Source organism: Gigantopelta aegis, chromosome 6 (assembly GCF_016097555.1).
Source record: "Gigantopelta aegis isolate Gae_Host chromosome 6, Gae_host_genome, whole genome shotgun sequence".
Classification (NCBI taxonomy): Eukaryota; Metazoa; Mollusca; class Gastropoda; order Neomphalida; family Peltospiridae; genus Gigantopelta; species Gigantopelta aegis.
In genome coordinates this window covers 36687193-36714736 of record NC_054704.1, presented here as the reverse complement: position 1 = coordinate 36714736, position 27544 = coordinate 36687193, and the positions used below count along the sequence as shown (strand labels likewise).

The 27544-nt window shown below is 37.6% G+C and overlaps 1 protein-coding gene across 1 annotated transcript; it reads left to right on the top strand.

Annotated features, from left to right (window-relative positions):
* LOC121374514 lies at positions 1-27310 on the top strand. The gene is made up of 21 exons (XM_041501616.1): positions 1-97; positions 494-662; positions 1035-1162; positions 2774-2930; positions 4204-4313; positions 5012-5134; positions 5305-5472; positions 6155-6295; positions 6475-6588; positions 11406-11654; positions 15685-15826; positions 16878-17082; positions 18035-18196; positions 18767-19121; positions 19592-19862; positions 20349-20463; positions 21210-21398; positions 22313-22483; positions 24597-24726; positions 25555-25665; positions 26338-27310. Exons 1-21 carry the CDS (start codon positions 1-3, stop codon positions 26631-26633), a joined length of 3603 nt encoding a protein of 1200 aa, XP_041357550.1. The 3' UTR covers positions 26634-27310.
* The last annotated feature ends 234 nt before the right edge of the window (positions 27311-27544 follow it).

Genomic DNA, 27544 nt, shown 5'->3' with positions numbered 1-27544 from the left:
ATGAACAAAATATATTGGACAGATGTCCTACGACCGGATATCAGAAAGTGTGGCTTCAATGGAGAAGATTTAAGCTTAGTGCGAAAACTAAAGCCAGGTATTTGATGAACATTAAAAAACCCACAATTATTTGTATTAAACCTTAATTAATGCAGTGGCGGATTTTGAGGGTTCTAGTAATTAGTCCATGGGAGTTTGCACAATGGGCCCGATACTTGTATTTAAGGCCAAACTATGTCACATATCCGTTATGTTTCTCTAAATTATGGAGCGTTTCCATAATTCAATTAGTTTTACAAAGTTACATTAATAAGTGTGATATGGTGGTTATGTATTATAGATAGGTGACAAATCAAATATATATTTGTTTAGGTAATATTTTGTTTGGATATTAAATAGGTCAATGGTCTGTGACAATGTGCCTTTAAAGACAGACCCCGATTTTGAAAACATAACGAGGTTCATGAGCACCGTCTGACTCTTATATTTCCAGGCTCAGTTCCCGATGGCTTAACTCTGGATCCAGTCTCAAGATTGATATTCTACACCGACACGGGAAATGACGTCATCGCTCTGATGGATATGGTTGACTACTATCACAAGACAATAATTAATACAAACATAGACCAACCTCGAGGAATAGCGCTTGACAGAAGGCAGAGGTAAGGCAATGATTGGTGATTGGTGTTTCGACTGTCAACACAATGATAGTCATTTAAAATCACTATTGACGTAGGTTGATGGGGTTACTATACTAGCAGTGCATGATTTCTGTCAAGTGTTGTTTTAATAGGTTTATCATATAAAACAACCATTGACGCAAGCGGATAGGTATTTCTATGCTAACAGTATTTAGTAATGTGAAATTTTGTTTGGGTGTCCCTCCCCTCCCCCTTAAAACAATCCTGGCTACACCGGTGTTATCAGTTGTGAATTGATTTCTAGCACTGATTCTCACCATCTGTGCGTCCAAACATCCATTAGTATGTCTGTCAAGAACTGTTATAAAGCTTTTCAGTTTTTTGTTTTCGTAGAATGATGTACTGGACAGACTGGGGAGAAAAACCAAAGATAGAAAGAGCAACATATTTAGGAGAAAGTCGAACGACGCTGGTTTCTACCGGTCTAATCTGGCCAAACGGAATAACGCTGGACACTCAAGGTAATAGGAAATGAATTAATATAGCCATGTTCATTAAAATATACCGATTACTTTCTAGCTAACCACATTTATCCAAGAAGCTGGACAAGATAGTTTGGAAATGTATGTACTAACACAGAGTCTACGGAACTAGGGCCATTAGCATTAAAGGATGCAATATTACCATCTTTGTCACCAGTATGTCTACCCTTAATAATTCGTAAGTCACCCGACCTACAAAACTATAACAAGTTTCTCCTAAATTAGTTTAAAGTTTTGTCTTCTCTATTAATCAATATTGGGTACATACGTAATAATATTTGATAATATATGTACAGAAAGAAAGAAAGAAATGTTTTATTTAACAACGACCTCAACACATTTTATTTACGGTTATATGGCGTCAGACATATGGTTAAGGACCACACAGATATTGAGAGAGGAAACCCGCTGTCGCCACTTCATGGGCTACACTTTTCCATTAGCAGCAAGGGATCTTTTATATGCATCATCCCACAGACAGGGTGGTACATACCACGGCCTTTGATATACCAGTCATGGTGCACTGGCTGGAACGAGAAATAGCCCAATGGGCCCACCGACGGGGATCCATCCCACACCGACCGCACATCGAGCGAGCGCTGTACCACTGGGCTACGTCCCGCCCCAATATATGTACAGAACTTTCAGATAATATATCGTGTACAATAACATCAAGTTCAATGCTCACCCGACTATTTGGCCCACCCACCACCCCCCAAAGTCGGTCTCTTGTCAGACCAAAGTTTCAGAACTGATGCGGCGATGCGGCTTGTTTATCCTTCAAATTTTGTATTGTAAAGCATGGATTGCACAGACACGGTGGGTGTATTTCACACCGAAATAAGGGGTAGGCTATATTTAAATTGAAATCAGAATGCACGTCCTAGTTCATGCGCGATGGCATTTTGGCTTCAAATTCGGCTTTACATCATAAGCAAGAAAAGCACAGCAAAACTCAACGTCATACCGCGTGAAATAAAATAAAAAAATGTTCACGCGCCAAACTCGATGCGCGCGCTGACTAGAGACTACACATTTATTTTGTTAATACTACCTTAATATCACCAATGAAAATACTGTCAGAATCGAATCCAACAAACAGTAAATTTTAAGCTTACAGGCTTACTGGGGAAGGTGTAAGATCTCAAGACCAACTTTGCTTTTACCAACCCGAAACACATGAAGCTGTTCCGCTCTGAGACACCGTGCTTGAACAAAAACGTTTTTTATTTTGTTTAACGACACCACTAGAGCACATTGATTAATTAATCATCAGCTATTGGATGTCAAACATTTGTTATTTCTGACATATAGTTATAGAGAGGAAACCCGCTACATTTTTCCATTAGTAGCAAGGGATCTTTTATATGCACCATCCCATAGCAGGATAGCACATACCACGGCCTTTGATGCGTCCACCGACGGGGATCGATCCCAGACCGACAGCGCATCAAGCTAGCGCTTTACAACTGGGCTACATCCAGCTCCCACTCATGACAGATAAAATTTATTAAAAACAGAAGTCGGGTATTGATTTAGGTTTTTTTGTTTCATTTTTACTCGCTTGTTCTAATACTACTATTATTTTAGGGCAAAAGATGTACTGGTGCGACGCAAAAACACATAGAATCGAGGTGATTGATTTTGACGGTAGGAACAGAAAAAGTCTCGCTCATGGTGAAAGTTTCCATCCTTTCGACATATTTCTGTTTGAGCAGGTCGTGTATGCTACAGACTGGACTTCAAGGTAAGCAGGCAAACAGAAAATCTTTAAAGCAATTTTTGGTTTATAGATTGATCATATACCTTTGGTATTTCATAACACATTGTAAATTAGAACTATGCAAACTATTTAGGTCATGGATGTATTGCAATGCTGAAAACCCCCACCTGCATCATACGAGCAATTTTAATCTGTAACAGCGACATTAGTTTTGAGCTGAATGCATTCACGGTGTGTAGAACATGTTTATGTAAACGACCATGAAGGTGATCGCTATCTACATCCCTATCTTCAAACACATCAACCGGCCTCGGTGGCGCAGTGATTAAGCCATCGGGATACAGGCTGATAGGTACAGGGTTCGCAGCCCGATACTGGCTCCAACCCAGAGCGAGTTCTTAAGGGCTCAGTGGGTAGGTGTAAGGCCACCACACCCTCTTCTCTCTCACTAACCACGAACTACTAACCCACTGTCCTGGATAGCCAGCCCAGATAGCTGAGGTGTATGCCCAGGACAGCGTACTTGAACCTTAATTGGATATAAGCACGAAAATAAGTTGAAATCAATCAAACACATCCCCATTTCGTCACCAAACTTTGAAAATGTCAAATGTATTTTTAGGTGTCTTGTTTACTTCAGCCTTACATGCAGTTGTTTATTTCTTCTATACCGGCCTCGGTGGCGTCGTGGCAGGCCATCGGTCTACAGGCTGGTAGGTACTGGGTTCGGATCCCAGTCGAGGCATGGGATTTTTAATCCAGATACCGACTCCAAACCCTGAGTGAGTGCTCCGCAAGGCTCAATGGGTAGGTGTAAACCACTTGCACCGACCAGTGATCCATAACTGGTTCAACAAAGGCCATGGTTTGTGCTATCCTGCCTGTGGGAAGTGCAAATAAAAGATCCCTTGCTGCCTGTCGTAAAAAGAGTAGCCTATGTGGCGACAGCGGGTTTCCTCTAAAAACAGTGTCAGAATGACCATATGTGTGACGTCCAATAGCCGATGATAAGATACAAAAATCAATGTGCTCTAGTGGCGTCGTTAAATAAAACAAACTTTACTTTTATTTCTTCTATCGACATGAATAATTTATCTCTAAACTTTTTTTTATTAGTTGCATTCCAGTATGTAAGCCAGTATCACTGTTAACGGTAATAAAAATGTGATTACATGTATATGTTTAAATAACTATTTGCAAATAACAATACATAAGTACAGTGTTAGTCTTAATAACAACAGACTACATGAATGTCTAGAATAATTTCTCAGAAGTAGTTTTTTTGTGTATATATCAGGAGCATATATCGCGTATATCTGGATGGAAGGAATGTGACGTCATGGAGTGGGATTAATTTCAAACGTCTTAATGGAATACACGTTTTTAGAGCTGGCGCTTTTCAAAATGGTAAGTAGTACAGAATAGGCGTTCTTTGTTAACCTGAGCATCCACCTAATACACATTAGCAATTTACCTGCTGTTACACAAACGGGGTATCTTTCAATTAAAAAACCCAGTCCTATTATATTTACCTAAACAGAGAGTTAATTAGTTTGAAGGAGATATGTTTATGTCGTCTGTTACCATTGTCAAAAAATACTGTATAATCGAGTTCTTGTTCTGACTGCATATTCCTTGATAGTAAAATAGAAGTGGATACTATTAAATAAATAGATAACAGTTTTGTGTTACTTAATATTATATACAAGCGTTTGAATAATAATCATAATAATAATAATAATAATAATAATAACAACAACAACGAAACACTGCTTATTGTATTTTAATTTCTCCTATGTAACATCTACAGAATTGGTATGGAGAACATGCACATACAATGTATATATTATTTCTATCTATCTATCTATCCGTCTGTTTGTCTGTCTGTCTGTCTGTCTCAATCTCTCTCTCTCTCTCTCTCTCTCTCTCTCTCTCTCTCTCTCTCTCTCTCTCTCTCTCTCTCTCTCTCTCTCTCTCTCTCTCTCTCTCTCTCTCTCTCTCTCTCTCTCGGGTATTTAGTTCTTTTATATTCTGTAGATATGAATACATTTCATCCATAGCAAATTATATAATCATCATATAAACACTTTTACACATTTCTACAGATACTAACATCTGTACAACTAACAAAGGCGGCTGTGAGCAGATCTGCATACCGACTTCCGGGGAAAGACAATGCACATGTCGAGATGGCTACACACTCACAACAAATGGACTGAACTGCACGGGTGAGTAAAATCATAATTCAAAATCATAATTTATCAGCTTCAACAGAATATGTAATTCAAGACAGAAATCGATTTTATTTTTATACCAGTAGACACTGCAAACGTTTATAAAACATGTATCATATATTCTATCATAAATATAATTATATATTAATTATTTTCTGCAACAGTAAAATGCAACGGTTCAGATGGGATCTCCTGTAATAAGCATTTCGACAACAGCCACATCATCTACGACGACGGTACAGTGCAAACTGACAGTGGCGGAGAGTGTATCGCAATGGACAACTGTACAAACTGTAATCGAGGATTCTACCCTAGTAACGGGTACTGTGATAGTAAGTGACAACAAAATTCCAAAATCTGCCTCCAAAATGCATGGTTTTGTGGTGCATTTTTCACAGATGTCACACCCATACAAAGCACATTCAAGCGGGAGTTGGCGGATATGAAAAAATCCTCATTTGAATACAAATTTAGCAATTAAATGTTTCACAAATTCGTTCCCCCCCCCCCCCCCCCCAAATAGGTCGCGCCCCACAATTGTAATTTTTTAAAATAACTCTTTGGCTGTCTCTAAGCTTAAGAATTTGCTGCATATTCGATATAATTAGATTTCAAACATGAATCTATGCAAAAACAAGGAGCGAACTGTATACTGCTACCTTAAATATAATAAAATTGAAAAACAACTCATAATAAATGTCGTCGATGTAATTACATACACATAATGCACATAAGCCTATATATTTTACAAAATCGATTGAATTTATATTTTCGTTATAAGAAAAATCTCCAAAGGAACGCCATGACAATAATACATCTTTGTAGTTACTCAAATATATGTAAATGTCACAACAAATGAATCGTCTGATTGATTGTAACGAATGTAACGTGTATTAAACACATCTGGATGGTATGCAGATTATTATATTATGACTTGCTGTAAATTTAATTATTTTAAACACCGAAGGTCCACACTTAAATCGATGGTCCTAATAAGGGTGTAAATATTTTCAGTGTGCATGGCAATCAGCAACTGCAACTTGGAAGAATGTACATCCGGAAGTGACGTGACCTGCACGCGCTGTGAGGGCGTGGTCAAGAAGAAGGCTGGACTGCGAGCCTATATCGGAACTCCTGACAGACGACAATGCAAACGTGAGTAAAACTTAAATTAACTATATACTGTGATTCAATAAAACTACTTTCCACTCTTTCAGTAGTCGCTGACGGAGATCAAATGAAACCTGTTAAAACATTAAGTAGTCATATTTTGATATTTTTGGATAGATGTGTAGCTACCGTTTTTATTTCTCTGTTATTTCCTATGATTACAGAAGCGTGTTCGTGGCGTGACGACAGTACGAGGTGCTACCCAGGTCAGTGCGGGGGCGAGTTGTCTGCTAACTGTGTCTGTCACCCCGGATTCACAGGTCAACACTGTCAAACAAGTGAGTAGTCATCGTTATCAAACAAGTGTGTAGCCACCACTGTCAAACAAGTGAGTACAGTCATCGTTGTGAAACAAGTGAGTACAGTCATCGTTATCAAACAAGTGAGTACAGTCATCGTTATCAAACAAGTGAGTAGTCACCACTGTCAAACAAGTGAGTACAGTCATAGTTGTGAAACAAGTGAGTACAGTCATCGTTATCAAACAAGTGTGTAGCCACCACTGTCAAACAAGTGAGTACAGTCATCGTTGTGAAACAAGTGAGTACAGTCATCGTTATCAAACAAGTGAGTACAGTCATCGTTATCAAACAAGTGAGTAGCCACCACTGTCAAACAAGTGAGTACAGTCATCGTTGTGAAACAAGTGAGTACAGTCATCGTTATCAAACAAGTGAGTACAGTCATCGTTATCAAACAAGTGAGTACAGTCATCGTTATCAAACAAGTGAGTACAGTCATCGTTATCAAACAAGTGAGTAGCCACCACTGTCAAACAAGTGAGTACAGTCATCGTTGTGAAACAAGTGAGTACAGTCATCGTTATCAAACAAGTGAGTACAGTCATCGTTATCAAACAAGTGAGTACAGTCATCGTTATCAAACAAGTGAGTAGTCACCACTGTCAAACAAGTGAGTACAGTCATCGTTGTGAAACAAGTGAGTACAGTCATCGTTATCAAACAAGTGTGTAGCCACCACTGTCAAACAAGTGAGTACAGTCATCGTTGTGAAACAAGTGAGTACAGTCATCGTTATCAAACAAGTGAGTACAGTCATCGTTATCAAACAAGTGAGTACAGTCATCGTTATCAAACAAGTGAGTACAGTCATCGTTATCAAACAAGTGAGTAGTCACCACTGTCAAACAAGTGAGTACAGTCATCGTTGTGAAACAAGTGAGTACAGTCATCGTTATCAAACAAGTGTGTAGCCACCACTGTCAAACAAGTGAGTACAGTCATCGTTGTGAAACAAGTGAGTACAGTCATCGTTATCAAACAAGTGAGTACAGTCATCGTTATCAAACAAGTGAGTACAGTCATCGTTATCAAACAAGTGAGTACAGTCATCGTTATCAAACAAGTGAGTAGTCACCACTGTCAAACAAGTGAGTACAGTCATCGTTGTGAAACAAGTGAGTACAGTCATCGTTATCAAACAAGTGTGTAGCCACCACTGTCAAACAAGTGAGTACAATCATCGTTGTGAAACAAGTGAGTACAGTCATCGTTATCAAACAAGTGAGTACAGTCATCGTTATCAAACAAGTGAGCAGTCACCACTGTCAAACAAGTGAGTAGCCACCACTGTCAAACAAGTGAGTACAGTCATCGTTGTGAAACAAGTGAGTACAGTCATCGTTATCAAACAAGTGAGTAGCCACCACTGTCAAACAAGTGAGTACAGTCATCGTTATCAAACAAGTGAGTACAGTCATCATTATCAAACAAGTGAGTACAGTCATTGTTATTAAACAAGTGAGTAGTCACCACTGTCAAACAAGTGAGTACAGTCATTGTTATCAAAGAAGTGAGTAGCCACCACTGTCAAACAGGTGAATACAGTCATCGTTGTCAAACAAGTGAGTAGTCACCACTGTCAAACAAGTAAGTAGTCACCACTGTCAAACAAGTGAGTAGTCACCACTGTCAAACAAGTGAGTAGTCACCACTGTCAAACAAGTAAGTACAGTCATCTCTGTCAAACAAATGAGTCGTCTCTACTGTCAAACAACAGATTAAATGCATTACTGTCAAACAAGTAAGTAGTCACCACTGTCAAACAAGTGAGTAGTCAAACCCCACTGTCAAACGAGTGAGTAGTCACCATTGTCAAACAAGTAAGTACAGTCATCTCTGTCAAACAAATGAGTCGTCTCTACTGTCAAACAAGTAAGTAGTCACCACTGAGAAACAAGTGAGTAGTCAAACCCCACTGTCAAACAAGTGAGTACAGTCATCGTTATCAAACAAGTGAGTAGTCACCACTGTCAAACAAGTGAGTACAGTCATCGTTATCAAACAAGTGAGTACAGTCATCATTATCAAACAAGTGAGTACAGTCATTGTTATTAAACAAGTGAGTAGTCACCACTGTCAAACAAGTGAGTACAGTCATCGTTATCAAAGAAGTGAGTAGCCACCACTGTCAAACAGGTGAATACAGTCATCGTTGTCAAACAAGTGAGTAGTCACCACTGTCAAACAAGTAAGTAGTCACCACTGTCAAACAAGTGAGTAGTCACCACTGTCAAACAAGTGAGTAGTCACCACTGTCAAACAGGTGAGTACAGTCATCGTTATCAAACAAGTGAGTACAGTCATCGTTATCAAACAAGTGAGTAGTCACCACTGTCAAACAAGTGAGTACAGTCATCGTTATCAAACAAGTGAGTACAGTCATCATTATCAAACAAGTGAGTACAGTCATTGTTATTAAACAAGTGAGTAGTCACCACTGTCAAACAAGTAAGTACAGTCATCGTTATCAAACAAGTGAGTAGCCACCACTGTCAAACAGGTGAGTACAGTCATCGTTGTCAAACAAGTGAGTAGTCACCACTGTCAAACAAGTAAGTACAGTCATCTCTGTCAAACAAATGAGTCGTCTCTACTGTCAAACAACAGATTAAATGCATTACTGTCAAACAAGTAAGTAGTCACCACTGTCAAACAAGTAAGTAGTCACCACTGAGAAACAAGTGAGTAGTCAAACCCCACTGTCAAACAAGTGAGTAGTCATCACTGACAAACATGGCAGTAATCAGATACCACTGTCAAGCAAGTGAGTAGTCAGACACCACTGTCAAACAAGTGAGTAGTCAGACACCACTGTCAAACAAGTGAGTAGTCACCACAGACAAACAAATTAACAGTCACCATTACCAAATGAGTGAGTAGTCATCACTCTCAAACAAATAAGCAGTAATCACTGAAAAACAAGTGAGTAGTCAGACACCACTGTCAAACGATTGAGTAGTCACCATTGTCAAACAAGTGAGTAGTCATCACTGTCAAACAAATGAGTAGTCAGACACCACTGTCAAAGAAATGAGTAGTCACCACTCTCAAACAAATAAGTAGTCACCACTGTCAAAGAAATGAGTAGTCACCACTGTCAAACAAATTAGTAATCACCACTGTCAAAGAAATGGGTAGTCACCACAGTCAACGAAATGAGTAGTCACCACTGTCAAACAAATTAGTAATCACCACTGTCAAACAAATGAATAGTCACCACTGTCAAACAAATGAGTAATCACCACTGTCACAAAGTGAATAGTTACTTAGTCAAAAAGTGAGTAGTCATCACTTTCAAACCAGTGAGTAGTCAATCATCATTGTCAAACAAATGAGTAGTCAGACACCACTGCCAAACGAGCGAATAGTCATCACTCTCAAACAAATAAGTAGTAATCACTGTCAAACAAATGAGTAGACAGACACCACTGTCAAACAAATTAGTAATCACCACTGTCAAAGAAATGAGTAGTGACCACTGTCAAAGAAATGAGTAGTCACCACTTCAAACAAATTAGTAGTCACCACTGTCAAACAAATTAGTAGTCACCACTGTCACAAAGTGAATAGTTACCTAGTCAAAAAGTGAGTAGCCATCACTGTCAAACCAGTGAGTAGTCATCACTGTCAAAGAAATGAGTAGTCAGACACTACTGTCAAAGAAATGAGTAGTCACCACTGTCAAACAAATTAGTAGTCACCACTGTCAAACAAATTAGTAATCACCACTGTCACAAAGTGAATAGTTACCTAGTCAAAAAGTTAGTAGCCATCACTGTCAAACCAGTGAGTAGTCAATCACCATTGTTAAACAAGTGAGTAGTCACCACCGTCAAACAAGTGAGTAGTCACCACTGTCAGACAAATGAATAGTCACCACTGCCAAACATGTGGGTAATCAGACACCACTGTCAAGCAAGTGAGTAGTCAGACACCACTGTCAAACAAGTGAGTAGTCAGACACCACTGTCAAACAAGTGAGTAGTCACCACTGCCAAACGAGTGAGTAGTCATCACTCTCAAACAAATAAGTAGTAATCACTGTCAAACAAGTGAGTAGTCAGACACCACTGTCAAACGAGTGAGTAGTCACCATTGTCAAACGAGTGAGTAGTCATCACTGTCAAACAAATGAGTATTCACCACTGTCAAACAAGTGAGTAGTTAGACACCACTGTCAAACGAGTGAGTAGTCACCATTGTCAAACGAGTGAGTAGTCATCACTGTCAAACAAATGAGTATTCACCACTGTCAAACAAGTGAGTAGTTAGACACCACTGTCAAACGAGTGAGTAGTCTTCATTGTCAAACAAGTGTGTGATCACCACTATGAACCAAGTGAGTAATTACCACTGTCAAACAAGTAAGTACAGTCATCATTGTCACAGATGAGAGTAGACACCATTGTCATGTAAGTGAGTAGTCTGCACTGTCAAACCGGTAAGTGAGTAGTCTGCACTGTCAAACCGGTAAGTGAGTAGCCAGCACTGTCAAATAAATTGGTACAATGATCACTAGTAACCACTGACACACAAGTGAGTAGTCACCGCTCATAGCAAGTCAGACGTGTATACAGTCATATCTATCAAACAAGAGAGCAGCCATCACTGTCAAAGAAGTGAGTACAGTCACCCCTGTCAACAAGTGATTGCGTAATACTGTCAACCAGTCACCTATGTCAAACACGTGAGTACAACATCTTGATCAATTGTATTAATATTTTCTTCTAAAACTCAATTCCATTGTAATGTTTGCAAGACAAAGATTTAATCTTTTCACATTGTTTTGCCAGTCACGACAAAGCCAGCCATGCATGTGTTGGTGCAGATGGCAAACAGTGACGAAAAACGATTTGAAGTAGACAGCGCGGATAACCAAGCCTCATTCTGGACCAATGTGAACAACCCGACTTCTGTCGACTACAATTTGTCTGCCCAGTATACAGCCCAGTCATCTGGCACACTGCCAGACAAGCCTGCGTATATTGAAGATTTCCATGTGGGAATTGTCCAGGGAACATTTGATTTTAAACTCACCAAAGGTAATCATCATCTCCCTTTGTTTATACGAGGACGACGACGACTACTACTACTACTAGTAGTAGTAGTAGTGGTAGTGGTAGTAGTAAACAAAGGTGATTATAGTGATGATGATGATGATGATACTAATTCTACTATCTTTATTACTACTACTACTACTACTACTACTACTACTACTACTACTACTACTACTACTACTACTACTACTACTACTACTACTACTGCTGCTGCTACTACTACTACTACTACTACTGATAATAATAATAATAATAGTAATAATAATAATAAATATAGTAGCATTATTATTATCATCATCATCATCATCATCAACAACAACAACAACAACATCAATATCACTATCATCACTATGGCTGTTGTTGGTATAATATATTATGACCACTTACATGTAAGCATATTCCTCAAAAATACAAAATCATTTCTCGTGATTCGTTTTGTTATATACTAAACAGCATTGAAAACGCACCACCAGTTGATGATAACAAATGTGAATGGGGCGTATATCAGCATCAAAAATATCAATGAATAAGTACCGTACTACCTTACAGACCATGCTTGACGACGAATAACTTACAAAAACGATTGCCTGAACACTCCATGAAACACAACACCAAAACACAACATATTGCACGCATAGCATAAAACACGTAAATTGAATGTGCAAATCATGCTGATTGGGGCTATAAAAGATGGTCTCTGAAAACCCACTTTCATTTATGAAGTAGTCTTTGACGTAACGTTAAACAAGTGATGGCAAGGATGACAGCTGAGGAACGTGAACGTGCCTTAGGCATGCTTCAAGTCGGCATTTCGAGTAGTTATCGCACAGTGGTTTGGATGCTACCATTCAGCAATCACTAGACTCCACAGAAGATACCAGCAGATGGGAACCACCAGGGACCATACACGTCCAAGCCAACGACGTGTTACGACACCACGACAAGATCGCCATATTGACCGTCTCCACATTCGTGAGCGAACGCTGCCAGCTGCCAGGACTATACCTGACTGATGAGCGCCGACGTTTGGCAGGAAGGTATTGTCAATGGAGATTACAACGTTAGCATGGTGTGCTATTCTCTGACGAATCCCGTTTCCATTTAAGGAATGCTGATAGTCGGTTGTGGGTGTGGCGTAGGCGTGGAGAACGTTACCACAATGACTGCCATGTCCAGACGGATCGATGGGTGGAGGGAGTGTGGGGCGGGATCAGTTATGATCACCAAACAACACTCCATGTTTACCGTGGCAGAATGAATGTCATTTACTACCGGGATAACGTCTTGCAAAATCACGTCATTCCCTTCTTTCATCAGCATCGGAATATGCACACATTTCAGCAAGACAACGACCGAGCGAACACAGCACATGTTACAACACAGTATCTAGCGAACAATAATGTCCCTTTGCTTGAATGGCCAGCACTGTTCCCTGATTTATCGCCAATAGAGAATCTTTGGGATTACCTTGGTCAACGCATCTCACGTCGTCCACAAATGAATAACCTTAGAGAACTGGAAAACGCACTACAGAAGGAGTGGAATGCTATCCCCCAGAACACTATTCGCAGAGTTATTGGGTCGATGAGAAGACGTTGCATGGCGCTATTGACTTTTCATTGTGACCCCATTTCTTTCATACATAGATGAATTAAAACTAATCAATGACTGTGCATCCGTTTTTGTTTGTTGTCATTATCAATCATCCATCTATTGCTGTTCACAACAAAAACATTTATTGCTCAGGTATTCTTTTCGAAATCCAAACATTTCTTGGTGGTGCATTTCCAGTGCTGTTACATGCAGGCATACAAAAAAATAGTTTCTTAATTTAACTGGAAATATCGAAAACATCGTATTTTTGTACATATGTATCAAAGATACTATCATACAAAAAACCCATACAAAACAAAACCAAAGAAATTAATAAGAGAAGAAAGGTACTATGACATTTTTGTAATAAATTTTAAAAAGTACAGTTACGGTTTCCTAGCAACAACAATGACCAGTTAAATTAACTTAAAGTGAAAACACCCTTACATCTAGTAACAGTAGTTTTCGTAAACTACAAGGTATATATAGAGGTTATTACCAGAGAGTATTTCAGTATCGCCAATATCATATAATTATTACGAATAAAAATTGTATTATGCGAGCCTCTTAAGATATGACATTGACGATACTGAAATACACGAGGGTAATACGCTCTTTTTCATATCAAGCTTAATACAACGTGTTTTTGTAAACTGTATATGCAACTTTATTTCCAGTCAGCCATTACTCAATATTCAAATGACGTAAGAATATGTGACACGGTGTCTTTTTCAATAAAAATGACGTCAAACTGGAATGGCGTCATTTTGGACGTCCTTACATAAAAAATAAACTAGTTGTGACGGGACATGCTCTTAAATTTGTTTCGCCTGTGACGATTTTAATTGTGTTACAGGGCCGTGTGCAGTTTCATTGCACGTAGCCCAGGTGGGCAACTTGTTACGTAATACTTCGCGCGATCGGGCATTCCAATATGCACTTAGTCCAGCTGTGAAGGCCATGTGGCGAGTAGTTACGTAATACCTCTGCGAGTGCGGTTTCGACGACCGTGATTTGGCGACGATGGCGTCAGTAAGTCTGACGATCAGAGAGAAATAATACCGCTTGGGCGCGGTGGAAATATCAGATGATAGGGGGAGGTACCGCCTTGTACCCCCAGGCGAATTCTGATTTTATAATAAATAGCTAGTTTTTAGAAATATCGGGGAGAACAAAAAGGAACGCTTCCCGGGAACGTAGTCCGTTTGGACTGGTAAATATTTTATTTCTGCTCTGTGTATAACCTTGATGTGATTGATGTGACTTTAAATATTTTAATACTGTATTATACCAATATTCTTTAGACAGTGTCTTCGGTCATCTGACGAAGTAAATCGTAGACTTTTTGTTCTAACATTATATGAGTATTTGGTAATATAAAGCTTAGCCAGTCATCCTAGAAGACCTAGGTAAACTGTAGGTTATTGTCTTTATTGTGATAGGTACCAGTATTAATTCTGTGTTACAAGGTTACTGAAGGAGTAGTTAGGGTTAATTAAAAATTAACCCGTTAGGAATAGAGCTGTAATTCCGTTATTAATTAAGTTCCCCAAGAAGCGTTTCTCAATTATCACACGTTATTGAACGAGTAGTAAGGGTTAATTAAAAATTAACCATTTAGGAATAGTGTTGTATTTCCCTTATTAATTAACTTCTCCTAGAAGCGTTTCTCAATTATCACACGTTATTGAACGAGTAGTAAGGGTTAATTAAAAATTAACCAGTTAGGAATAGTGTTGTATTTCCCTTATTAATTAACTTCTCCTAGAAGCGTTGCTCAATTATCACACGTGTGGGTGGTGTGTCACGGTGAAGTGATTCGCATATTGTGTAACTAGACACCTAGAGATTAACTAAGTAAGTGATCAGTTCTGGGTTGTTATTATTGTTGTTATTAATTAACTACTACGGCTGTACATTTGTCAGCGTAGGTTAATACAGATTCCAAAGTGTATTGTGTTTTGTTGTGTTTCTAGTGAGCTAAACGTGCTATAATAATATATACCTTATATAAGATCGTATCTCTGATCATACCTAGAGACGAGCCATACTAGGGTTTAACAGCCTGTTACAGAGAGATCTAATAGATATACAGTTAGGAGAGATATTTTGATAATCGTGTTTTATTCAGTTACGGGAATTATAGAATCCCCGTGACACTAGTGCTTAACGTTTTCTTGTTTTCTGGACGTTGAACAATTTTCAGTGTAAAGTTGCTATTGAAATGTTTTTGTTTGATGACTGTGCGTCAATTATGCAGTGTCACCGTAATACGGTTGCTTAAATGTCAATAAACCTAGTGCCGTGACCTCGATTAATTTACAAAGTTATCACATTCTGAAAGTATGTGTTCTGAAAAATATCACATACTTTGATTACACTGGATGTGTTAGTTATAATATGATACATTAATTTATCACAGGTGGCGTCTTGGTAGTAAACCTGCACAGGACGTGTAGAGATCTAAGTGAGACCAATCCTAGAAGTGACGTAAGCACCTGTGACGAGGTGCTGACTCGGTCTGTCTTTCCAACAAGAGCTCTACCATTCCAAAACACAGACAGGTCAGTATGCGCTGTGTCCCTACAGACACATGGTATCTTTAGCTGTAGACATACCCTTAGTATAGAATCATTAACTCTAACGATATCTAGACTGTGCTCATATTATATTATTCATCCCTTTAAGTTTTAGTTCGAGGAAATTTGTTTTCACAGATGTTAATCCGATGTCTGTAAACTTTCATAAACACTTTGTCTACGTTGTGCAACTAGCTAGATATGCTGTTGTGTTTATGTTTTTGCAAGAATGAATGAATGAATTAATGAATGAATGAATGAATGAATGAATTAATTAATTTATTTATTTATTTATTTATTTATTTATTTATTTATACACTTTAGCAGCATTAAATATTAAATATCTTGTAAATGGTTAGTACGTTTCTATTATTAGCTCCGCTATGACGTTTGTCATCGGAACTTACTAAATACCGATTTGTCTGGCGTCCATTCGTCTGTCCATCAACCTTTCCTCTTCTATTTAGTACAGTTTTGTTTGAATTATCTTGAAATTTTGTGCAATGACCCTTTAGAGTACACGCACAAACTATTAGAGATATATTTTCGAAATTGTGAATGTTTTTTTAATTATTATTCTTATTAAATTTAAACATTTTAAATGGAAAGTTAACATTCAAAATTTAAAAGTCTATCTTCTCCTAGAATGTTGATTGCTTGATTCTGAGACTTAGTATAAGTATTCTCAGTAGCAGTATTCATAAACTAATAGAGCGATATTTTGGAAATTAGGAAATTTTGAATTCAATATTAAATTCATAATTTTTAAATAAATATATAATATTGAACATTTAAATAACTTCTCCTAGAGTCTTGATCGAATAGTTCTGAAAATTCGTACTATAATTCTCTGGCCAAACATAACAAACTAATAGACATATATATTGAAATGTTTCAATTTGTATTATGTGGTTTTTACAAATTAATGAACTGTCTACTACTGACAAAATTGAAAACTAAATAGAAGATCTCTATAGATTGATACGCGTTTTAAATCAAGAAATGCATACGACGTCTTGTATAACTTTTGTTTCAGAATTCATGTTCTCTTTGAAACATCTAATGGGGGATATGTGAAAGTGAGAAATAAGGAAACTGGAGTCCTGAAGACATTTTACTATGAAGGACAGACGAAGCAGAAGTCGTTCACAATAAACATCGATCTCAATAAGCCGTATCACTGTTCTATAAAATCACCGTGCGGTCACCAAATTATCAACGCTGATGACATCATTAAACGGGTCTGTACTAAGAATGTGTATTTTCTATTACTGCTGTACGCTCATCATATTCTTGTATGGACTCATTGGAAACAAATACACAAGTGGCAGTCCTCCTATGCACAAAGCACCTGATACTGATTCGTGCAAGCAAACACAACCTCGCCGAAATGCCCTTTCGACTCTTGTCTTGTCTGGAGATTTTGATTACGATAACGGTTTTGCTCTTCAGATTATCTTAACTTTAAGCAATTAACAGCTATGCACACATCTCATTTATATTCGGAAAGTTTAGACTTTAGCAGTATAACGCCTGTGTTGTAGTAGGCAGTACAACACCTATGTTCCTCGGAGTAAATGCGTGGAAGGCTTTTGTATTGTTGTAAAAAGATAATAATAAAAAAAAGAAAAAAAGAGAGACATTTTATGTATTTTTATTATGTATACATGTATATATAAATCCATTTGAACGACAGTGACGAAATACGTTTTATCTTGCGAGCTTGATATTATTTTAACCAAATATCCATGGCACGTTGCAGTCATATTAATTTATCAAGGACTTTTTACGATACCCCAGCATCTTTTAAACTAGGACTAATAGGTGTCAAACATTCGATGGTAGCAACATTTGGTCTATGAACTGGAATATACATTTTTATTGCAGCCTCATTTCTTTTGTATTCCTATAACAGAATCAAGACTAAAACGAAATGAGCCTTGGAAATTTTTAATACACTGAGTCATGCACCAAATGTATGAACTCGTGAATAATACAATGATAGTTAGATTTATGGAGACAGACACAAACTGACAGCCAAATACATGAAAGAGCCAGCAGACAGTCAGACAGGCGGGCAGACGGACGGACGGACAAACAGGTACATGAATGATATTGGACTTCTCCACTAATAATAATCATCTGTATGGAAGATCGCACATCTTTATGATTGTGTACAATTATTTTATTTAGACTGATGACTCGAGAATTTATATCAATACACACGGATGGACGGACGACGAGTCTGGGATAGACACTCTTAACATTCAAATCATCCAGCTTCGCTATTCAGCTGGGAAACTACAGATTGCGTCAGGAAACACAGTTTTCCAAACCACGGTGAACGTCAGTCAGGTAATGGTTTTAATAGATATTCTGTTTCTGTTAGACAATGACTTTACTAAACTTACTAAAATATCATGTCGTAGGTACCAGTTTTATTAAATAGCATGTGATTAGGTAATGACTTTAATCAATCCCATATTGTTTGGTAGTGTCGTTTATAAATATGTGATTATGTAAAGATTATATTTTTAAGATAACTCTTTACGGCATCTTGTCTCATGTTATATAGATTCGCTTTTAGATTCAAATCAATGTGCTCTAGTGGAGTCGTTAAACACAAATAAATAAAAAAAGATTTAATGAAGATTTAATCTGGCTCGTGTGCAAATTATTATGTTGATAGTTTGATGATGTCGAACATAAAAAGTTCACAGTCAGTCAGTATTCACTTATTACATTTTTATTTTTAATTCACAATCCCTTATGATTTAAGAGACTTGAAGTATTAATATTATTTTGGGGGAATACCCCATATTCTAAATGTTGACTATAAAATATATTTTAGCTCGAAAGGGCTAAATAAACAACAACCAAAACCCAACACCAATAGACTGTCAATTGTAGTGCTGTCGATTGTAGGGCCTGACAGTAGGATTTACACTAACCCTTAAAGGAGTGTACAGCTTGCTACTATTGGCACGTGACAAAGCTAAGAATGAAAGGAAGGCTCGTAGAATAGTTCTGTACGACCCCATCTCCACCATCACAACAAACAAGAACCAGCCTCTTGTGATAACATCAGCTGTGGCGTCTACTAACTACACATGGCAGCTGGACACCTCGGCGATATCGGTGGAATTCACGGACAGATTCATCAACAGCTTGCAGACGACAAACAACTGGCTGGCTCCTGTAGCAGACGACAGTGATGTCGATTCTCAGTATGATGACCACGAAGGGGAGATCACCGTCGCTGGAATCCCTAATAAACAAGGTTGGCATGTGCTTAAGCCAATGGTGATACCAGGGCTGTTATTAAAGGAAATGGGCAACTACCCCCCCCCCCCCCCCCACACACACACACACACACACACACCACAAAAAACCCACAATAACATTTAATATTTTATTAAATTTTTGAATTACTTCGGGGTTGGGTAGGGGGCGCAGTTAAAAATGCAATTGCGTCTTCTCCGTATACACAAACGGGCACTTTTAACTAATGAGGTAACTTTGTCATATGTGTTGTCTCTTCTGAACAGGATGACACTGGACTTGATAAAGCCCAAAACACAACGTAGTTTGATCTAGTTCTGAGAATGGCCAAGACGTGATACCTGGTGTATTTTCATGTTTGAGGTTGTAACTGTTCATGAAATATATATTAATCAATGTTGAATTCTCATAACTGTTCATTATGAGAATTCAACATTGATTAATATATATTTCACGTATGTCTTTCAGGAATTGTTAAATTTAAGACGGCCTATTTAGTTAACCCTGTTGGGGACGAGTTGACAAGAGAGCCAGAAGACGGGTTGTTCCAAGACCAAGGATTGAAAACTGTTGTTCAGCTTCATCCTCGACTGGTAGACGGTGATCTGATTTCTGTGTGGGTCAAGGCATACGACGTCAAGCGTAACGTGGTTTCAGAACGGGTGCAGGTGCAGGTTGATTCATCACCACCCGTGATCCATAAATTAACTTTGGTGGAAGACAGTAACAAGGAAACTGTGTAAGATGATAGTTGTATATTGAAAACCCCCAACGTTTTGGGCCTCCCGTTCCAAAATAAAACCCCAAAACAATAACCCCCCAAATAAAAAATCCCATCCACACTAAAAACACGCAAAACAAACCTGCATCTTTTTTATCTGTAAACATAATTTATAAATCACTGTTAGCATTTAAAAACAAAAACGATGCCAAAGGTTGATGTTGAAAAGTAATTTGTGTCCATCTTTAGATCTGAAATATGGGATGGCGTAAAGGTACAAATTGGGTACTTATGTTTTTGGTGCTCACTGAAATTTCGTACATGTAAACTCTAAACTCTGCCCCCACCCCCACCACACTCCCCGGTAGTCAAATGCTAGATCCTATTTCTACCTCTTTTGACAAGACAGATGATGATCCATCACAGCGTCTATATTTATATATGCGTAAGATTAGTGAAATGTCGCTTAATATTTGATATAAAGTAATATTTCCTCTATTTCAGCTTACGCATTCAGGTAACTGACAAAAACAGCGGCATTGATAGAATAAACTGGAAGATAACCGACACTGCTACAGACATCTCGTTTGACTCTCATGTGAAGAAAGTTTCAACTCTAGTAAGTTAAAAAATCAACTCCACGTAACGTTGAAATTTTCCATTTAAGAAAATGTAGTTATTATACCTTCTTTGCTCACCTATCACCACTGTGTACCTGTATTCTGTGAAAACAACTATTAGAGTCTGTTAGACACCCATAGGTGCATGATGAAGCACGACACCACATGCCATTGGATGGTGTCACATCTAGAAATGGAAACTGCGTCAGTAAGATCTGACTCCAATCAGTTTGTAAAGCAAGGATTCTTTTTGGACGATCTGTTTACTGATTGTAAAATAAATGTATTTACTTCTTTCCAATACCTATACAATCCTCTGTTACAATTATCAAGAAATAAAAACAATATATTTGTATGTAGGTTAAAATAGGTTACCATAATACTGTTTAGTAATATTGATGGTGTTTATTATTTGCAGGGTGTCACTTCTTGCAGTCAGCTAACATCGCTGACAGAGGCAAAAAGCTGCATAAAATATAACCTTCAAGGTCACGATATGGCACTGGTTCACATCTGATCTGAAAACGGAGTTTGTGTCAATAGGATATGACTCCAGTCAGTTTGTAAAGTCAGGATTCTCTTTGAGTAATGAGTTTTATGGGGTGTTAATATATCTCTTCACTCCAATAATTATACAACCTCCTGTTACAATTGTTAATAAATTAAAACAATATATTTCGTACGTAGGTTAAACAGGATTACTGTAATAATGTTTAGTAATGTTGATGGTGTTTATTATTTGCAGGGCGTCTCTACTTGCAGTCAGCTGACATCGCTGTCTGAGGCAAAACGCTGCTACTGCACACCACGTTCCGTGTGTTATTCAAAAGAGTACAGTCTCAAGTTGATGAATGTCCAGGAAGAGAAACCCACTTATGTTATTAACGTGACGGTGTGGAACAATGCTCACAATTCAGTGACTAAACAAAAAGAGGCATGATATTTTTATTTAAATTAATGTAGATTGGGTATCTGAATTTAAAAACATTTAAGGTATCTGAATTTAAAAAACATTTAAGTCAGTATACTGTAGATGTCGCCTGATGTTTTGTTGGCGAGAAATAACGCAAGGGAAATAAATATGTTCATGGGTACTAAGAAACTCAAATTTAGAGTACTCCCCCTTTATAATAATCGAGATATAATAATACGAAACCGGCCTCGGTGGTGTCGTGGTTAAGTCATCGGACATAAGGCTGGTAGGTACAGGGTTCGCAGTCCGGTACCGGCTCCCACCCAGCGTGCGTTTAACGACTCAATGGGTAGGTGTAAGCCAACTACACAGACTTCTCTCTCACTAACCACTAACAACTAACCCACTATCCTGGACAGACAGCCCAGATAGCTGATGCGTGTGCCCAGGACAGCGTGCTTGAACATTAATTGGATATAAGCACGAAAATAAGTTAAAATTAAATGAAATAATACGAACCATAGATTTCAAATAATATTACCTAAATTCCTTATCGCACCATTGCTTGATGGCCATATATGAAATGATGAAAAATTGTATTCCACTTTTAATTCCGAAATTATCGCACAAGGTAAGGGTAATGCGATGGCGCACAATATTCTGTCTCACAACTTTCTCACATCTCTTTGAAGCGATGATCTTTAAGACTAACATTAGATGTGAACTTTAACATCCCAGTTTAAAAGCCTCTACTCTACATCATATAATGTTTTCAGTAATAAATAACACATTAGAGTAATTATGAATACTACTTAGTAATAATGATACATAATTAGTAATTATTAATGTCTGGCCAGGTTATAATTTTTTTTGCAGTAGTAATTATCCATGATTAGTAATCACTGATGTTTGACGAGGTTTTTTCATGTTTACAGCTGAGTTCTTCTATCCAGGCACCAGAAGGTGGGGTTATTAAAGGAGAAGAGAATTCCTTTACCTGGGGTTCAGTATTTGAGAGACGGAAAGAAATAGAGTTTTACAAATATGTTTTTGGACCACGATGTTTCACCATGGATGAAGTGGCGTCAGGCTTTCCTGATATTAAGGTACAGTTCCCATTTAAACCATGGCGGTAAGTAGCAGCGATTTTGGTCATTGGTGGATCCACGACTGATATATCAAAGACTGTGATATGTGTGTTATTATTACACAAAGAAGTGGGTAAAGAAAAATGATCTTTCCCTAGAGAAAGAAAAAACCCCAAACATTTCTTCCCCTAGATCCGTTTTGACGTCATAAACAGTGCTTCGCTATAGTCGGTTAATTGTGTGTAAGGTCTCACTACACAGATCACTTCCGGGTGAGAGTTGATTCATCACGGTCCACTATAGTTCCTAATTGTGACACGTTATGGTTCGCATATTCACTTCTAGGAAATGGTGAAGAATTAAAACAATATGTATGTTTAATGGTAAGCCTTCTGACTGTATTTTGCCCATGTTATTTTGTAATATTGTGCGACATGGGACCTTTTGGGACATGGGTATATAGCGCAAGTGACAGCCTGAGAGAATCGGTTAATGAACCACCTGTTCGGACCGGTACTACAGCCAGATGCGGTCATATAGCAAATAAAAACTGAGACGGATATGTTCTCAATTTTGGAGTGAAAATAAATGCTTATATAATGCATGCTCGCAGTGGTGTATGTTGTTAGTGCCAACGAGAACCCGTTCTATGGGCAATCTTCGCTTGAAGTTGGGCAGTTTAACATGGGTTTCAATGGCAGATGAAATCTGTGTAGTGAGACCTAAGAATAGTTTCCATGGTGGAAGTCATGTCAACAACTGACGTCATCAGCTATATGTACGTCACAGCTATGACGCAATGCTGCCTCTCGTTTTCAACTTGCAATCTTATTTTTATAAAAATTCTTCCATAAAATTATAAATATAGAAAATGGGTAATAAATAGAATACCCAAGTCGCTACTCGGCAATACCGTTTAATTGCACTCGCAAGAGAAAAAAACCCGGTATTGCCTCGTAGCTCGTTGAGTATTCTCTAAGTCACTAACACAGACAGCGCTATATTTAATAAGTAGTATGTTCACATGTGTTGAATACCTTGTCGCCAACTATATTTATACACCAAAAACCAAATAATTATAAAATAATTTTTTTTTTTTTTTTTTAAATGATAAATTGTCTTGAAAACGGTTTCTAAAAATTAAAACATTCAATTGGAATTAAAAGAATAAGCAACTTTGAACAATATAACATTCCTTTGATGATCATAACTAGTGTAAAAGTAATAAAAAAAACTTTCCAATTTCTCCCACGATTTCAATCTGTTTCGACCCTTTCCTTCAGTTTCCTCCGACTCTGTCTTCTGAGCTGTCCACACCATCGCCTACCTGTCTCAACTTCGTCCACGGGTGCACTCTCTGTGTACTTCCCTGCACCCACCTGGCATCCTCCGCCTGTGCCGCTAATAAAGCTGGTCTGACCCACGGCACTAACTAACGACCGCCGGTAGTAGGGGTGCATAGTAGGTGGTTACAAGTGCCTCTTAACAATGCCAGAAGTAACTACTGAACACTCCACGAAGTGGTCAGACTAAGTCCACAGCTAAAAGCTGATGGGGAACAGGTGTGTGGCACAGATAGTCACAAGAGACAAGCACCTGTCGCGGTTGGAGAGACAAGGACTGGGATGTGGAGGTGGACAGCGAAAGAAGTTGAAAGATAGGAGGAGTTGCCAGATCGGGAAGAAATGAGATGGAATTCAAAGGAGAGAAAGGAAAGGGGCACTGGGATAAAAAAAAAAAAAAAAAAAAAAAAAAAAAGTAATTCCGTCCCAAAAAGCTATCATACTTTGACAATTCATATAGTGACTGCAGGATCAAATAAAATAAATTGCATTTATACTACAGCCTTAAGAACTGTCGACACCAAAGAATTGATTATGAGATAATCTTAGCTGCTAACAGAATTCCATTACAATAATGATAATGATAATAATAATAATAATAATAATTATTATATTATTATTATTATTATTATTATTATTATAACAGCATTTAATTTGTAACAAAAGTTTGGTTTTTTAGTTATTTATTTATTTGTTTGTTTATGTAATAAAATTAACGTCAATCATGTAAGTTTCAACTTTGCTAATGGTATTTTAAAATTCTGCGTTTGGTTCTTCATATTTTGTAGGTAACCAAGACAAAAGAGACCAGTGTTTCGTGGACAGCGCCATCTGCCGGTGACTTCTATCTTACAGTTGTGGCTTTCGACAGCGCGTCACAACCCATTCAGTCCAAGTGCTCAGACGTCGTCACTGTTGGTGTGTATTCGCCTCCATTGGTATATAGATTCTGTGTGTATTACTACCGCAATAATTTACTACCACCAGTTTCTACAATATGTTTTTTCTTTCCTTTTCTTCCATTTGGGTGAACTTGTTATTTTCAAATTTACGTTCAGCGTTAAATAATGTTTATATGTCACTCACTAAATTTATTTCACTAAGGACATAAACATTATAATGAACTTGTTATGTGGAACGTACTAATATAGTATACTACCCGTATAGTACATAAGTATGTGATATCTCCTTAGATAATATAGAATATAGACTGTGGATGATATTTACTTTAACTTATATTGGTTTAAATAATATGTATTGCCGTTCAAAACAATTAGCGGTCTGGGGATTGGTCAACAACAGTTAGCTTATTTTAACACCTCTCCCAACATTTTACCATATGATTATTTTACAAGCAATAAAATAAAACATAAACATTATAAAATGTTCCAAATTTACTAACAAAGAGGGGAAATAGCAGGAAAAAAACCTAAAGAGGATGCACAGGTTATTATTTTTACTATTATATATTATTTAGAATCATATGTGATAGTCAAGATAGACACAGAGTAAGAAGGCGGGTGAATAATTAAATTCAAAACCCTTGTTATTTACACCTACATACGAATATATATGTACTGGTATACAGAACACGTAAACACGGTGGTGGTTTTTACATGCAGTGTATATAGCTATCTACTGGTATATAATATATCTGAAGATGATGGTTACCTATACATCTGTACCTAATAATATAATATATATAATTAATATACATATCTGAAGGTTATGTATAAATATCTGTAGGTGCTGGCGAAGCAGAAGCCGCATCAGATCCTATCAACATACCAATAGTAGGGGCGGCAGCAGGCGGTGTTGTAGTTGTCATAGTCATCATCATCGTGGTCGTGGTTGTAGGTGAGTGATTGAAATGACATCTTGTATTACGGCGTTTGGTGTTATAATTTCAATCAACAACAAGAAGTTTATTCAGGCCCAAAATACACAAAATACCCGTTGGTGAAAACACCATTCGTTATTTTTTATAACACATACTTGTTAATAAAAATACGTGCATTAACATTTGAAAGACATACAACTGGCTGCTCCTAGGTGATGACCTGGTCACCAGTGCCATACCATCCAATGAACAAAACAAAAGAACGGTCGAATCGACGTACTCTGTGACGTCATTACAAAAGGCATTTAAATTTATTTTAAAACTGGTTTATTTCAGGATATGTAAGAAATAGAATACAACATTCGTGTCCGTTAGATACCATTTATCTTACAACTTGTTGTTTAAAAACGTATCCAATTCGCTTTCGCTCGTTAGATACGTTTTAAAACAACGAGTTGTAACATAAATGGTATCTGACGGAAACTCATGAAATATTCTCTATTTAAGAATTGTTTCAAAAAGGATCATGTCGGAAGTATGAATTAAAAAGGGAATTTCGGAGAGACAATTGCGACTCAGTGAGAGTATGCGTTTTAATAGAGAATCACCTAAAACTACTGCAAAATTCGTTGAATCCTTCCTCTATCGTTATTTAAATCTTATTAATTATTGAAATGTTTTTTATATAGTTAAACGCCGAAGAGCAAAGAAAGCGGACTCTGAATATGAGCACTTGAATCGAAATCAACCAACAGCGAACAGGGAGGCGATCTTCAACATAGCCTATGGACTAGATGATGACTCCAGAAATGACCCTCCTCAACGACCCACTTGCACCAACGAGGCTGATGTCGATGGACCCTATAGTAAATTGGGGGCCGATGGTGTACAACTCCCAGAAGGCGTGTATGACGTCATTGACCGAACACTTTTTGAGTCATCTACTGATTGCAATTACCCATTTAGTTCTCATACAGAAAAATAAACCTGAAAAATAGTCAGTCTTATCACAGAGTGCTTATTCTACTACTACTACTTTTTTTTTTAATTTTCAAAATATTTAGAAGTTATTCATTAGTGGATAATTCTGGGGCAGTTATAGAATATTTAAAGGGACCAACATTAAAAAGAGGACCTACAGTGTGATAGCCGTCGAAAGATGCCAGTATCTTGGGAGGGGAGAGGGAGGGACAGTTCTTAAATGTGAGGTCATATATATTTATAGGTGTTAATCTGAGCGCACCTACCGCAAGTCTGGCATTCAAAACATTACAACGCAACACATCTAGTTGGCCAATTTCGTCGTGATAGTTGATAGGTTTTGTCTAGCATAAATATTGTTTGGTGTTTGACACAAGTAGAACAGCACACTCGTATCGGACGAACCAGAAACATTTTGACAGTAATTCGTGCACCTTCTTTACATTGTCTCGAGTCTCGACCTTGTTTGTCTCGAATCTCGAGAAATATATAAACAGTTACAAATCCGTAATATTAATTACATTTTTAAAACTACATGTATCCGTTACTGTATTAAACTGCACCTTACTTATATAATATACTTCTTCTTTTTTTTCAATGAGTTATTCCAGTGCTTTAGAGCAACATGTTTCCGGTGTATATTTTATGTAGAGCATAAATAAATGTTGTCTCAAACTGAAACGCATTGTATGTTTGTTATGCTTTATATATGAAACATTATTTCATTACAAACTCAGGAAAGAAATATTTGTTTCATGACACCTCGGCATATTTTAAACTACAGCTATTATCTAACATTGAGTTATTTTGACATTTGGTCGATAGATCAAATAGAACAAACCAACTGCCATTACATAGGTGACCGATTACAATTAGGCAGCAAGAAACATTTTAAATGTATTTGATGTAGCAGTC

Coding starts and splice junctions, on each gene's coding strand:
- LOC121374514 (XM_041501616.1), top strand. CDS start 1: ATGAACAAAATATATTGGACAGATGTCCTACGACCGGATATCAGAAAG. Junction 5,473..6,154: donor TAGTAACGGGTACTGTGATA/GTAAGTGACAAC, acceptor AAATATTTTCAG/TGTGCATGGCAATCAGCAAC. Junction 11,655..15,684: donor TGATTTTAAACTCACCAAAG/GTAATCATCATC, acceptor AATTTATCACAG/GTGGCGTCTTGGTAGTAAAC.